The sequence below is a fragment of the Blennius ocellaris genome, assembly GCF_963422515.1.
Source record: "Blennius ocellaris genome assembly, chromosome: 14".
Lineage (NCBI taxonomy): Eukaryota > Metazoa > Chordata > Actinopteri > Blenniiformes > Blenniidae > Blennius > Blennius ocellaris.
In genome coordinates, this window is record NC_137663.1 from 17,424,084 (window position 1) to 17,438,642 (window position 14,559).

The 14,559-nt window shown below is 42.4% G+C and overlaps 1 protein-coding gene across 1 annotated transcript; it reads left to right on the forward strand.

Annotated features, from left to right (window-relative positions):
* Nucleotides 1-1,456: 1,456 nt before the first annotated feature.
* On the forward strand, nucleotides 1,457-11,572 carry ubtd2 (ubiquitin domain containing 2). The gene is made up of 3 exons (XM_080508778.1): nucleotides 1,457-1,607; nucleotides 4,165-4,401; nucleotides 10,162-11,572. The coding sequence occupies exons 1-3, from the start codon at nucleotides 1,538-1,540 to the stop codon at nucleotides 10,665-10,667; spliced, it is 813 nt and encodes a 270-aa protein (XP_080364904.1). The 5' UTR covers nucleotides 1,457-1,537; the 3' UTR covers nucleotides 10,668-11,572.
* The last annotated feature ends 2,987 nt before the right edge of the window (nucleotides 11,573-14,559 follow it).

Here is a 14,559-nt window from a genome sequence, read left to right on the forward strand (position 1 = left end):
CAAACCACTTTTACAGAGAAAACCCAACAATTCCATCTACAGTCTATTCAGCTACAGGGGACAATATATTATCCGTTCTTATTATCTGTATCAGCGATGGCGGGTTTGAAGTGGACCCATCATGGTTAGAACCATAATAGTACAGCATCATGTTTTCAATTCAAACTTTAAATTAGGAGAATGAATCATGTTTTGCCAATGGTTACCTTCACAAAACCATAGCGAATACACCAACATTACTTATTTAGACCAAAGTAGGCAGCAAATTCAGGATGGCTGAATGGAAGACTTTGAAAATAGAATAGAACAGAAAAGAACAGAATAGAATAGAATAGAATGTGTAAATACCTTACTTTCACTTCTCTTCCATATGGATCCAAAACATCATTCTTGCTTCAACAGGTTGAATGAAACGTCTTAGGGCATTGCAGTATATACAGTATTTTGATTAATACGGTAATCAGCCAGCAACAGCTTCAAGGTATAATCCAGGGTAATAAAACATAAGGCCCATGAGCCGAAATCAGCCCACAAGAGGCTCCAAGCTGGCTCGCTTTCAAAGAATAATCATGAATCTCAAAGAAAACATTTTGTTTGTTATCAAATTTCTTAAGAGTAGCAGACACAAGAGATGAGATATCGGAGATGCTGCCATGAAAGATAACTCGTTGCTTTCAAACTAGCCTCAAAGCCGTGCTGTCGGCATGACTTTGTAAAAAGATGTATAATGCCACAGCTATATGTGACGTTCTTTGGACATTTCACTGTATTTAGCACCAGGTTTCATTAAAACTGGCTCTATGTTGGAATTGTGATCATTTTCCTAAGTAATTGTGTAGTTTTGCACAAATATTGACATTTTCATCACATATACTCTGCACCACTACGACAAAAGGAAGATTTTTAAAGTTTAAATTTAAAGGTTATTGTGGCACAAAGTTTAATGTTTAAAAAAATGAATGCACAGGACAGAATAGAACAGACTTGTTTTCAGGTGCATTAGAAATGGTGTATTTTGTTGTCACATCAGTGGACAGTAACTTTGATCGCAGTGCGCGAGACACGAGGACAGATGACACGAGTCAGTGACAGTGAGGCGTTCAAGGACACGGTGGTTTCTGACGCGTCTTCATCAGGACAGCAAACAGCTTCCCACCAAACATGACAGCACACGTGTCAAAATACATCATCATCATCATCATTATAATCATCTTTTTTCTTTCTCTCTTTTAACTTGTCTTTGTTGTCTCTCCTCTTTGGGTCACCTTGTGCCGATGATGTGTGGAACCTCCGTGTGCGTCTCCCTGCTTCTGGAGATGAAGATTATTCCTGCTGAGCCCCTTCAACGCTGAGAGAGAGAGGGGGGCTGCGAGGGGGGAGGGGAGAGAGAGAGAGAGAGAGAGAGAGAGAGAGAGAGAGAGAGAGAGAGAGAGAGAGAGAGAGAGAGAGAGAGAGAGGTAGTGGATGTAGCTCTAGCTGCTCTAGCTGCGGGCCGGGGGGTGAGCTACCTAGCCCGGGCTGCTCCGCCGAAACATCCATGGGTGGCTGTGTCGGGAGCCACCACGACTCCTCGGGCAGCTTGAACGAGAACTCGGACGGCACCGGAGGTAACTCACCGGTCGACATCCACACGTCTCGGCTTTAGAGAGAGAGAGTGTGTGTGTGTGTGGTGGGGGGGGAGGCTTCTTGCATGTTGTCCTGGCTGGAGGTCCTCCGCTTCCCTTCCCTTTATACCCGAGCCAGACGGAGCCTTCAGACGGGCTCCTCAGCGCCTCCCCGCCCGCCTCCCCTGCCGCACCGGCGCGGCCCCAATGCCGGGAGACGACGTCCTCTCCCGCCGCGACACTTTTGCAAAGTGGGAGATGTTTCCCGAGCCTCCCTTTGTTCTGTGCCGTTGACTGAGCTAACCAGCTAGAAGGTGGCTAGTTAGCCTGCTAGCTCTCTGCAGAGCACATATGGGTCAGAGACACAGCGGTGACATGCAGGAGGGACACTTCCGAGACACTCTGGGCTTTTAAATGATACCCTCTGCTTTGACGTGACTCCTTCCCCTCCGTGCATGCTGAGCCCGGGGCGATTGTTTCAGCCTTTTGTTGTTATTGACACGTTTCCTGGGGTGTTTGGAAAAGTGCAGGAGACGAGAGTAAAGGGAGGACGTGACAGGGCTTGCTGTTGGTTTGTGGTAAAGCAAATGTGCTTTTCTTGATTTTTTTGGGGGTTGTATTTTTTTTTATTTAATTTATTTGCTCCCTCACACATTTAAGAAAAAGTGTAGCTTTGATTTTGTTTTTGGAGAGCAAGGCCTGGGGGTGGGGGGATAATCACAACAGTGTAAACAGTGCAGGGATTATCTTCACTGTATTTATTGAGCAATAAACAGAAGAGCATGCAGTGACAAAGGCCAAGATAGCAGGAGCAGAGTTCACTCACTGCGACTTTGTGCATGATGATTAAATACAAATGTTTTTTTAGTGATATAGGAACCTGTTTGACAGGTTGAAGCCAGTCCGCATGGTATATTTAAGTTTGGCATCATGTTGCTAACGAATGGCTGAGGTGCTATACGTGAATCAAATGGGGCCTCAAAGCACTAGATTGTTTTGACATCAGCTCTTATTTCACCCGATCACTTCAGCATTTCATCAGACCAGTCGGAATTGCCTGGATTTATTTGGACCAAGATTCGGGCGAGTTACTTTCATTACAGACCTGGAGATGGAGACAAGCAAAGGAGGGGAGACTGTGCACTTAAGGATGATAATGTCCCTTTATGGCCCCATGGTTTATTTTTACATCTGCCCAGGTGACTTGGATTATCTCACAGACATCCCACCTGAGTAGATCACACGGAATTGGTAAAAAAAAAAAAAAAAACAAATGTTAAAATAGATTAAAAATTCAAATTATTATAAATATGATATGTTGTTGTGCAAACAAACATGCATCACTTGACACATTGTCTGAATTCATTTGTTTTTACAGAAGCGTAGTGGAGAATTGTTACACTTACTGCCCCACATCAAATCCAGCGGGAATTCTTAGTATTACTGAAGGATAGGCAAGGATTTAAAGATATGTCAGTGAGTTGTAGGCACATCCATGTGCTCCAAAAGTAAGCTATTGTAGAAGTGTGTTTGCACAGTCAAGCAGACGTGGTGGCCATAATGCATTAAGACACACAGGTTTTCAAGCAGGTGTTTCCCACAGAAGATTGTGCCTCTTTTTTTTTTCAATACATCCTCTAATTTTCCATCACTTGCCTCAAGTGAGCTCAACTCAATTTCTGCCCTGATTTCTTGGGAGATAACACACGTATTCCCATTAAGAGAAGTCTCTTGGTATACTGACACATCATGTGACATGTTTATACCCAGTTATTAAAAAGCCAAAGCAAGCGTTTTAAGACTTTGACCGTCATCTCTCTTATTTACTACAAACAGCTTCTTTTTTTTGCGGGGCAGCGTGATCTGACTGTGACATGTGATCAACAGCGTACGTGTGCACCAGCAGCAGGTGTAACTCAACACCTTGATCAGTCATCTCTGTCTCTCTGTCTCTGTCTCTCTCTCTCTCTCTCTGTCTCGCTCTCTTCTTGTCTGAGTCGCGTACATGCACGTGTACTCTCTGTCCTGTACCTGCCGTCCCCTTCGGTGGTGCTCCAGATGGTGTTATTCATCAGCCGTTCTGCTGCAGATGGAGCTCTGTTAGATGCTGGGACCCTAACATTTTAACTAAGTTTAGCAACGTTACACTTCCAGCCCCAGTTCTGTGTGTCGTGATATTATTATTATAATTTTTTTTGTCCCCATGTTCAACCTGCCACCTGAGCTTAGTTGTGTAAACGTTACTGAGTTTGTATTTGCTAAGTTCTAACTATTAATATACCGGGTTACCTTTCCGCCCCCGCAGTACGTGCTTCTCATTTTCTGTCTTTGTCATCTTTGATCTTACGTCCAACAATTTCTATTTTCCTCACATCTTCATTTAACTTTGATTTCCCTTTTCTCTGTAATTCCTCTGTATCATTCTTCCCTCTTTATATCCCTTCCCACTCTTCCCACTCTTCTTTTTTTTATGACATATCTTTCCTCTCTGCTTCTCCGTTCTCACCTACCTCTTTCTTATCTCTCCCCATCCCTCCTTCCCTCCCTCCCTCCCTCACAGTGGCCCTGGGGCGTAACCAGCCCCTGAAAAGAGAGAGGCCTAAATGGAAAAGTGACTACCCGATGACTGAAGGCCAGCTGCGCAGCAAGAGAGATGAGTTTTGGGACACGGCGCCAGCCTTCGAGGGCCGGAAGGAGATCTGGGATGCGCTGCGGGCTGCGGCCAGCGCCTTTGAGAGCAGTGACCACCTGCTGGCTCAGGCCATCCTCGACGGGGCCAGCATCACACTGCCACATGGTAGGACACATTTCCACAGTCGTAGCCGCAGATCAGGGGAGGGAAAGTTCCGTCGTTGTCAGCGCGTTGGTGTGATATTTGGGTTTAGCGACGGTTGAACGGTCCATCACGGGACAGACACACAGGCACATACAATTCACACAACTAAGTCTATGTGCAGTTATTAGTTACCAAATAACCAAATAAACATGCCTTTCGAGTTTGGAGTGAAGCAGAACACCTTGAAGAAACAGGCCAAGTGATTTTAAAGCGACCCGTTCAGGATGTCCACTCACTCATCCATGCTCCGCTCTGATGCCATGCCGAATTGGATGAAGTCGAATAGAAGATGAATGGATGTTTGTCACTTAAAAAATACCGGATGAAAAATTGCTATGACTAAAAAAAAAAAAAAACCTGCAAAATCCTTTAAACTGCAGTTGGTGGATTTCATTAACAAAGCATGAAAAGAAGATTAATGACTGAACAAAGCCCGGGGGGGAATCTTGATTTTGTGTGTGTGTGTGTGTGTGTGTGTGTGGGGGGGAGATTTTGTAATAACCTGTAAATATTTTCATTTTCACTTGGAATTTGCTTACAAGCGGATTTCTGTGGAAGTTTGAGAATAACCCTATAGTTCCTAAACCCTTGAGGAAGCAGCTGATCCAGAGATAAAGAGCTCATCCAGCCACAATAAGAAAAGCAAACATGGATAGATGCCTTTCACATGTCATGGCCTACTTTCCTGCCATCAGACAGCGGCCTCTACCACACGGCCCCCTCACTATCAAGTATTATGGGCTTACATTTACACGGCTGGAACTGAGAGGCGACATGATGCAGTGAGGCTTCTTCAGGAAGTGTCTTTTAGTTTCAAGTGTCATCTGATACAGAGGCTTCATAAACAGGAAGCCAAGTTTGCACCACATTGCAATTAATTGTAGTCTGTTGAGTGACTTCTGTGTTTTTTTTTTTTGTTTTTTTTTTTTCTGTCTCCTGCTGTAATTGACGTTTGAGTGGATATGGATCTGGTTTCAAGCTTGTGTATAATTCAGTCCTCAGTTGACGGGACTTAAAGGAGCTCTCAGTGAATCTCAATGAGCTCATGTCAGATTTCAGACCAGACGTGTACGCTTGGAGAACGGATCGATGGATAATAGATGGAAGGCGGCGCGTTTTTAATCGACTGACAGGAGGACTTAATGAAGTAATCACTAGCATAATATTTCAAAATCACACATGAGAGTGTTCACGTCGAACAAATCTCTAAAATTGACGTGGTTCGGGAAGGAAGGACGGCTCCACACGGTAATTATCAGCGGCTGGAGCAGGCTCGTCAACTCAGGATGTGCGTCATTCATTATTATTCCTATTTCTTATAACACGAGAGACTCGTATTACCTCAACTGAGGAAAGGAAACGTCCTTTTTTTTCCCCTTTGTTCGGTGTTTTCGTTGTGTGCGCTGGACGGTGGTGGGATTTTTTTCTCGATAGCTGGTCGCAGTTTCTGCCGTTCCGACTTCCCTCGACTTCCTGTTTTACTGTGCAAAAGCCCAATCTCATCACCTGAATAATAATTACATCCAAAAAAGCCTACTATCTTGAAATCCGCTCGCGAAGCACTGCTTCGATATGTTTTAAAACTGCCGAACAATGTAATAGGAAGCGCATTTGCTGTTAATCGCATTTCTCAAACATATAGGGACCCCCCCCCCCCCCTGCAGAAGTGGACAGAATGAATTTACATTCATGAATCAACGGGACTAAGTCTAATGTTCCTAATCCTACGTAAGAGCTACGCTCGGACGGGTTTTCACCATTAACAGCCCTTTCGGCTTCGTCAGTGTCTTGTCCTGCCGCATATTTGGCAAGGTCAGACCCCGCCGGGCTGCAGCTGTGGATTCCCCAAACCTGACATCACAGTTTCATTCATCCAGCAGTGTGCAGCCCACAGAGCAACCAGATCGCTCCAGCCTTTTCCCCACGCCACCTCACAGCACCGAGCTCCCTCTGTGTGTATGTGTGTGTGTGTGTGTGTGGTTGACTGTCAGGTCTGTTTAGTCACTTTGGAGGACATGAGATGAAATTCCTGTGAGTGCTTATCGAGAACACCCTGCTATCGATGTCAGCCTGTACAACATCAAACAGAAAAAGAAAAAAAACCTCCTCAACTCTCCCACTTCAACAGGATTGGACAGTCCGAGTTGTGACTTTGTAAGAGTTCATTCAGACATAATGGGAATCTCATGTGTTCGCAGTGGTAAAGCTAATGTTACTGAACAGAGTTAATCCACATTGATTGATATCTCTGTTTACTGAGTCAATGAAAGCTCATAGATACCAAGGCACTGATAAAATGAATGCATCCCTGAAGTGAATCTACAGTAATTAACACTGTTCTAGCACTTTCTGAGTTAACTCAGACAAGTCAGTCATAAATGTTATTGTTCTTGTGTTATTATCATGAGACCAATGAAGGACCTTAAAGTTGGATATCAGATATTGATATATTGGCATTTCAGACTTCATAGCATCTTACATTTTGGCAATTTTACTGAAAACACTGTGATTGTTATTTATTTAACTATAAGACAATAGTGGGCTGTTCCTTTTTACACTCAAGCGATGGGAAAAATATGGAGAACAACCACAAATATTTCTAATTGTTATAATGGTGCAGAATAGAAGCAGCAAAAGAATCATTGATTGTTATGTTGTCGTATGACGAGGAGAGTTTAAACGACGTGCTCCAGACATCCAGACAGCGGTTATTGTTGTGGGCCTTTCTGTACTTATAAGAATGTGTTTGTATTTCAGTTTGCGGTGAAAACAGAGACGGACATCAGTCGGCCCCAGTGTGATGAAGTGTCAAGTCACTCAGACAAAGTCATTATGTGTCCCGCTTTACCAGTGGAGTCCTTTCTGGTGTCGTTCATGCATCAAATGAGCTCATTTTCAATGTCTCCAGATGAAAGTCATAGTCATTAAGTATCGGTTTGGGAAGCCTAAAATAGGATCCATTTGGATCCGATGTCTTTGTCAAGTCAGCCATCACAGGTCTGCAGCAGTAAGTCTTTCAAGAAAACAATAGCATTCATGGTAGAAATTAGTCTCTTTGGCGCGAGGCCCAGCTCTGCTTGCGAGGGTGATTTCCAAAACGGAGCTCTTGTTGTTTTGGGTTATTTTTTCTTATTATTTTCCGACCAAAAACATTAGCGCCACCTGGAAACCATTAGCATTCTGCAGCTGAAAGATCAACACCGAGGTGGAGCCGGCTGGAGAGGAACAAGCGAGGGAGATATACAGCTCACAGTTGAAGGACAGTCCACAAATTAAGAGGAAAACCTCTCTGTTTGACATTTATCTTGTATTTTCCTTGACCTTTTGTGAAACTGACCACTTCCACTCTCTGTTAAAGTTATTCAATCTCTTCCGAGGAAGTTAGAGGAACAGTGTCAAGCCTTGTTGAGAAGTCCGTTTTAAACTTGAGCGGGGCTGAGTTAGTAAAAGGATGCCATATTAACCTTTAAATGATAAAACTCCACATGTTTACATACAAGTACATTTGTTATAAAGTGTCATATTAAAAAAACATCAAGTGAGATTTCAACGTCACGAGTTTCCAGATGTGTGCTAAAAACATTTCGCTGTCAAAATCTCCTGAAAGATCTACAGAGTCTATCCCACGATTCCTCCCCAACGTTGTTTAAGATACTTCTGTAGCCTTCAACCTTCCTGTTTTCACGCACTGACCCTCACAGAGCAGCTTGTTTATCCGACTGCAGCACCAATCTGAAAGTCGATCTCTTCTTTGTGATGAGCACTCTTTGTGACGTCGTCCCAAAGGCCGATGGGAACATCTGGATTGGGGCCGTGTGTCTTGACACCCCTCGGTTGAAACGTCCATCCCACAATCTTCCATCCATTTGACGCTTTCTCATTCCATTGAGTTCGGTAACCGATTCCCGGGTCCCAGCGTCGCGTTTAAATGTCTTCACCTGGACCGCGGCAGCGCCCCGCCTCCTGTGAGCTCCTGCTGACTCATCTCTGTTACCTCAAGAGTTGCTGCTCGCTTCTCAAGTGACTTCAGTTTAAGTCATAGAAAAAAGGAAAAAAAACAACAGACACTAGAGCAGCAAGGTGACCTTTCCAAACATCAGCAGTGAAAAAGAATAAGGGAGAGATGGACTTTTTGTTTCAGGTGCGAGAAAGAGTGGTGGAATTACTTTACAGTGCAGCGAAGGTGACTCTGTCTGAAAACCCTCCAAGGACCCCTGAGGGGTGGAGGAGGGAGGAGGGGGGGGGGGGGGGGGTCCCCTTAAAATAATAATGTGTCAAATTTCTGTTTGTGACCTTTCTACACACTCACCCGCCCCCGCCGTGTCCTGCAGCGCTTTACTCTCACTGTCTGAATCACATTCTGTTCATGGTGTTGTCCCCCCCCCCTTTTTTTTTTTCTTCGGCGCCACATTCCCTTTTCTCCCACTTTCACGCTACGATCTCTCTCCCACTGTCTTTCTTTAGTTCTCAGTCGGATTCTCATTTCTCCATTTCATGCCAGAAGAGCGAAACGCGAATAAAGAGTCACTGGAAACAATGTGTCAAACTTTCACTTCATCATGACTGCTGGGGGGGGCAAAAGCCAAGTTTATGTAAATGTGGCAGCGTTGTGGGATCAGTAAAACAAGGAAAGATGAGAGGTTGCACATTTTGTCTTTAGTTGTTGCTCGCTTTCATTTGGAAGTGCCCAGCTAATGATTTATCCAGTGTACACTACACAACGCTGCGTACAATTAGTCTTTTATTGGTGTGCGGGTTACTGTAAGTCGTCAGCTGAAATCGAAGGTTTATAGCTTCCAGTATGTGTGCATGAGCTTTATGATACCACATAACATTAAAAGTTTATAATAGTCACAGTAATTACAGTGGATCATTATGTAAGTACTCCTGAAGTCGCTATTATTATGTATTTGGAGTAACCAAGGCCAATCACATCGCTTTTGGTATTTTAAATGTAAGAAAGGCAACAATAGTGGAATGAAAAACATAAACTGAGCAAATGTAGTGGCATTTTACCAATTAGTTTTTACAATGAATGAAATGAATAAATATTCAATACAATACAGAACAAAGGGTTTTCAAATTCCAGAATAAAAGGGAGCAGAAAGAAGATTCAACTTATATATTCTGCTGCTTTATCTCAAATAGTCTTTTTCGATTGAAAATTAAAAGCAAATGGCAAATATCAAAGAAACAGAATGACCAATGTCAGAAAGACCTACATAGCCATAAACAAATTAAAAAAAGGTGTATTATTGTCTTATTACATTATATTAAAATATTTTAAAACATAAACCCTGCCGTCATTAAGAATATCTTGTGTGGAGGAGAGGGAGAGAGTCCAAACAGCTTATTGAAAGTCCTCCGTTTCACCACAACAACTCATTAAAATAAGTCTTAAAAACTAGGAGACCAGAGGAACAATAATTTCTTTTATACATTTCAAAAGTATTTAAAATAAAAAGACTTCAAAGCTGAGTTTGAAAGAAGGTTATAAAAGATTAATTATTGACGCAATAAAATTCCATAAAAAATTTATCTGTAGGGGTTTATTGTTGATGTATAAGATTACATATAAATACGGTATTAAGCATAACACTTGAGAAGTACTTATTGAATGAACTGGAAAAGCAAAAAGTGCAACGGCTCTTGGCTTTGTGGAGTTTCTTCAGTCTCACAGGACAAAACGCGCTGACTTCTCCCAACTTCCGTGTCTTCCAGGAGCTTTGACGGAATGTTACGACGAACTGGGGAATCGATACCAGCTGCCAGTCTACTGCCTCTCTCCTCCGGTCAACATGATCGAGGAGCGGTCCGATGAGCCCGACGGCTCGGATCCGGACTCCGCGGCCGCCGACCCGTCCACGGGCAGCGCCGGCGACCCCAGCTCAGGAGGAGAGTGCCAGCTCCGCCTCCGGCTATCCACGGGCCGCGACCTCCGGCTGGCGGTGCGCTCCACGGACACGGTGGGCATGATGAAGCGCCGCCTGCAGAGTCAGGAAGGCGTGCCCTCCGCCACCCAACGCTGGTTTTTCTCAGGTCGGCCGCTGACGGACCGGCTGCGCTTGGACCAACTCAACATCTCCAGGGACTATGTCGTGCAGGTCATCCTCAGCCAGCGCCCGCCGCCGGAGCCCCCGGTGACGCCGGGACACACACCGGAGGCGCCCGGGGCGCAGGAGGGGGTGGCTGCACTCCCACAGGAGCCCACACCTGTGGACAATTAACTCCCCCAATCTGGCAACCCGGAGAAAACAAGGATAACAAGGAGAAAAAAAAGAAAAAGCTCCTCTCCTCTCTCCTCTCTCCTCTCCTCTCTCCTCTCTCCTCTCTCCTCTCCTCTCCTCTCCTCTCCTCTCCTCTCCTCTCCTCTCCTTGCTGAGAAAAGGCTTTCCTTCGTTTGGAGAGCAGTTGACCGTCTGCCGGAGCGTAAGGACTCTTGACTCGAGAAAGACTCGTCCTTTTTGGTTTTACACGTTGGAAAAATGTGACCTTTTTGAAGTCTTTTTAACTGTTCCTATGGAAACCAAACAACATGATGAGACTTTGTCAGATGGTTTAAAGGATTTTCTTAGCAACACTGATGTTTGAATGTGTCTGTGTTTCAGCTTCCATTCAAGTTCTGCCCTCTGGCGAAGCTCAACAGTAGGAATTCTGTTCACGAGGCTACAGGGTTATATATAATATATCTATATATACATTTCCATGGCACTCGGGTTTCACGTCAGGCAGTTTAACAATCATGACAGTTCATCACGTTCACGCATTTTTGTGACTACATGTGAATCAAATTAAGCATTTGAGTCAGTAAACATGTGGTTTGGAACCAAGCAAACAGATGTGGCTGTATGTTTGATCAAGCTGCTGCTCGGTTAGATTCTTTATTTCACTCTGCTTCACGCAACAATCAGATTAGTCATGTATTAAACAGTATGTAGTCCGTTTATGTACGTGTGTGTGTGTGTGTGTGTGTGTGTGTGTGTGTGTGTGTGTGTGTGTGTGTGTGTGTGTGTGTGTGTGTGTGTGTGTGTGTGTGTGTGTGTGTGTGTGTGTGTGTGTAGATGTTGATCTATGATCATGGCACAACCATACTTATTCATTCATGTGGCAAAAGAATGGACATCAGAAACACAGTTGCATATTTTGATTAAAAATAGAATGTTTTTAATTAAACTTGGTCATTGTTTATATGCCTTGTTCTCCGATTGCTTGCTTTCAATACTTTCATGTTTTGAATGAAATTTGGAACAAAATGTGTGTTATGCTGGACATAATTTGTATAATCTTTCTTCAATTATGATGAATACAGATTAAAACAACATCTACAATTACAAAACTACACCTTCCACCTATCGAATACAATAGGAATTTATTCAAGACCTCTTACAACTAAGCATCAATGTGATTGGCAGATTTATGTACAATACATAATAGATTTGTGTGGCTATCGTCCATCAAAAGTAAATTACAAAAAGGATTTGAATAATAAGTGTATCGACACAATACATAGCTCACCCGTAATAACTTCAAAGAGTCACTATTTTAGGTTTGTAGAGTTACTTTTCATGAAGCAAAAAAGCTTCACAGTGAAAATATTAAAGTATATTGAAACCAAACACACAGATTAGATCTGTAAAATCTCACAAAGATCTTTGGATGATGAGTTGTAGAGGGGAAACTTGGGATATGTGTTGAGCTTTGTTTTCCAGGTGGACGGAGGCTTGACGTGAGATTTGAATGAAAGATTGCAGTTGACTGAAATTCAAGACGTTTTATGGACAGTTTAATTTCAAATTAATTCTGATGTACAAGTACATTAACTGTGGGCTTATGAGCTTATCTAAAACTATATAATTCACGTGTTTCATTAGCTTGATTTATATACAAACACCAACATGTTTGGGTTTTTATCAATTGGCTGTTTGGTGTTAAACATACTTCCTGGGAATAGTAACCGGTAACAAAGTGTCTGGGAGTGAGAGGGAAATGTGTCCAATAAAAAGCCTTCTTGTTAATGCTGCTGGTGGACAAATTGCTTTAAACCCGAGACACACCTTTTCCAGTTGATGCGCTCAACTAAAATACAGTACAGCACTCATAAGTCTTATCTGAAGGCCTTCCAGAAAGACTTTATCTTTCACAATACTCAGATAATAGACACAGTCTAGTGCAACTTCCTTCCTTTAAATCAGCTCTTTCAAGCTGACAATGGACATTAAAAAAAAAAAAAAAAAACCTTGGAAAAGCACCACGATGCCACTGTGAGCTCTGAGGTTCAAGAAAAGTGTGTGCCATACGGAAAATCTCAGCATCAAATGATCAAACGTCTCTTGTAACAAACTACAGGTCGGCTCTCTGGAGGAAGTAAAACTGTTGCTGACCGACATGGACGCCACAGAACATAAAAGGTCACGCTTTGCATCAGTTCCATGTGGATGTGGTCTCCAAGTGTAAGGTCAGCGTGGTATTTCATTACCTGCACTCACTAGATGATGAAAGAGAATTGAGGGTTTTCGATGGGGAAATCCTTCTGAATGCAGTACCTGAACGAGGTTCACGTCAAAAGTTTTGGAGTATTTTTCTTTGTTTGTTTTTTTTGACTCATGCGAACAATTCGAAGAGGGGACAATGCTGATTTTCAGGTGTGCGATTTGTCATCATGTGAAATGTAGCTTCATCTTTTTTGTTTTGTTTTGTTTTCTTTTGTTTAGTTTAGTTTTGTCACATTAGCTGGTGGTATTCAATTGACACAGGTGGAGAAAAGGGATGAATTTATGTTTGATGTGCGAAACCCAAACAAAAATGGGATAACATTTTAGGCTCTCATTTAAAATGTATTCAGTGGATTGAAACAAAGTTCTGTATTTCAGTTTGAAGGGTAAAGAAACGTAATTGTTTTCATGAATATACTTTTTTGACAGTGGGTGGAAATCAACAAAACTTGGTCAAAGGACAGCCTTTGTTTGATGGTTCAGTTAAACTGAAGTTGTTGGGGGTTTTTTTGTTTTTTAATTATTATTTCATTCTTTTGCTTTCTTGTTCCTGTTCTTGAGAATACTTGTGATAATTTTCCAGGATACCTGGTCAGCTTTCTGTGGTACACAATCGCACATTGTCGCGTGTTGGTCCAGTTCCTTTCCCCAGAGGTTTCAGTCTCCTTTGCTGGTGACGGTACAGTCACACACCCAATTTCACATGGAACACAGTCCAATATGAACACTTCTTCTGTCCTCGGTGTGCCAACTTACTTCAGATTGAGTGAATGGGCATGATTTCATTCCAGCTGATTTCACCAGCCCACAGTGGCATGTCATCAGCACTGTTTCCCTCTCAGGTAATCCCACACACACACACATGCAACCAGTGTTTTACGCACACAGACAGTGCACTTCCTCTTCTTGAAGGGATTTTTCCGTCTTCTGCTTCTGTCCAACATAAATACAGAGACAACATGCTGAGTTCACACACTGATCAGATCAGCTTTCAGAGGGAAATCTTTTCTGCCAGATCCAGTATTCAAGGTAAGACCTTATTAATTCAGTCCCTATATGTATATATATAATAAAGAGACTGAATTACTGAACTGAAGGACTTATTTATTTATTTATTTATTTATTTAATTTAATGTATATTTGATTTTGATTCCAGGCGTTAGTGAAATAAATGTAGAGCTTTTGATTTAAAACAATCAGGCGGATCCGAATAAAGTCAACAAGTAGTGGAAAGAAAATGTAAACTTTTTCAAAATTAAGCCATTTTCTCGCAGCTTGATCACAGTTTTTTTATGCATTGTAAATGTACTGCTGAGAGGATGATTTACTATAAAAGTTTCCTTATTATGGTTGTTGAATCTCAACATGGACCGGAAGATAGAAAAGATCCTTAAAATGAAAGAAAAACAATTTTTTCTAATATTTTATCTTGCAAATATTTGTATAAAGTATAGTTTAACTTCTTAATAAAGCACACTATTGTATTAGGATAAGTGCACCAACTGGAGTCAATGACAAGTCGCCTGTTATTTTTTACATTACATCATATAAACAGTAATGAGAGGCACCAGTTACAAAATATAGTTACTTTTCCAAATTGCTTTACTGAGTATCTCTATTTTTATAG

What these genes read in the sequence shown, in the direction of transcription:
- ubtd2 (XM_080508778.1), top strand. Translation starts at nt 1,538, where the DNA reads ATGGGTGGCTGTGTCGGGAGCCACCACGACTCCTCGGGCAGCTTGAAC. An exon ending in GAACTCGGACGGCACCGGAG is followed by an intron (nt 1,608 to 4,164) that starts GTAACTCACCGG and finishes CCTCCCTCACAG; the next exon opens with TGGCCCTGGGGCGTAACCAG. An exon ending in CAGCATCACACTGCCACATG is followed by an intron (nt 4,402 to 10,161) that starts GTAGGACACATT and finishes CGTGTCTTCCAG; the next exon opens with GAGCTTTGACGGAATGTTAC.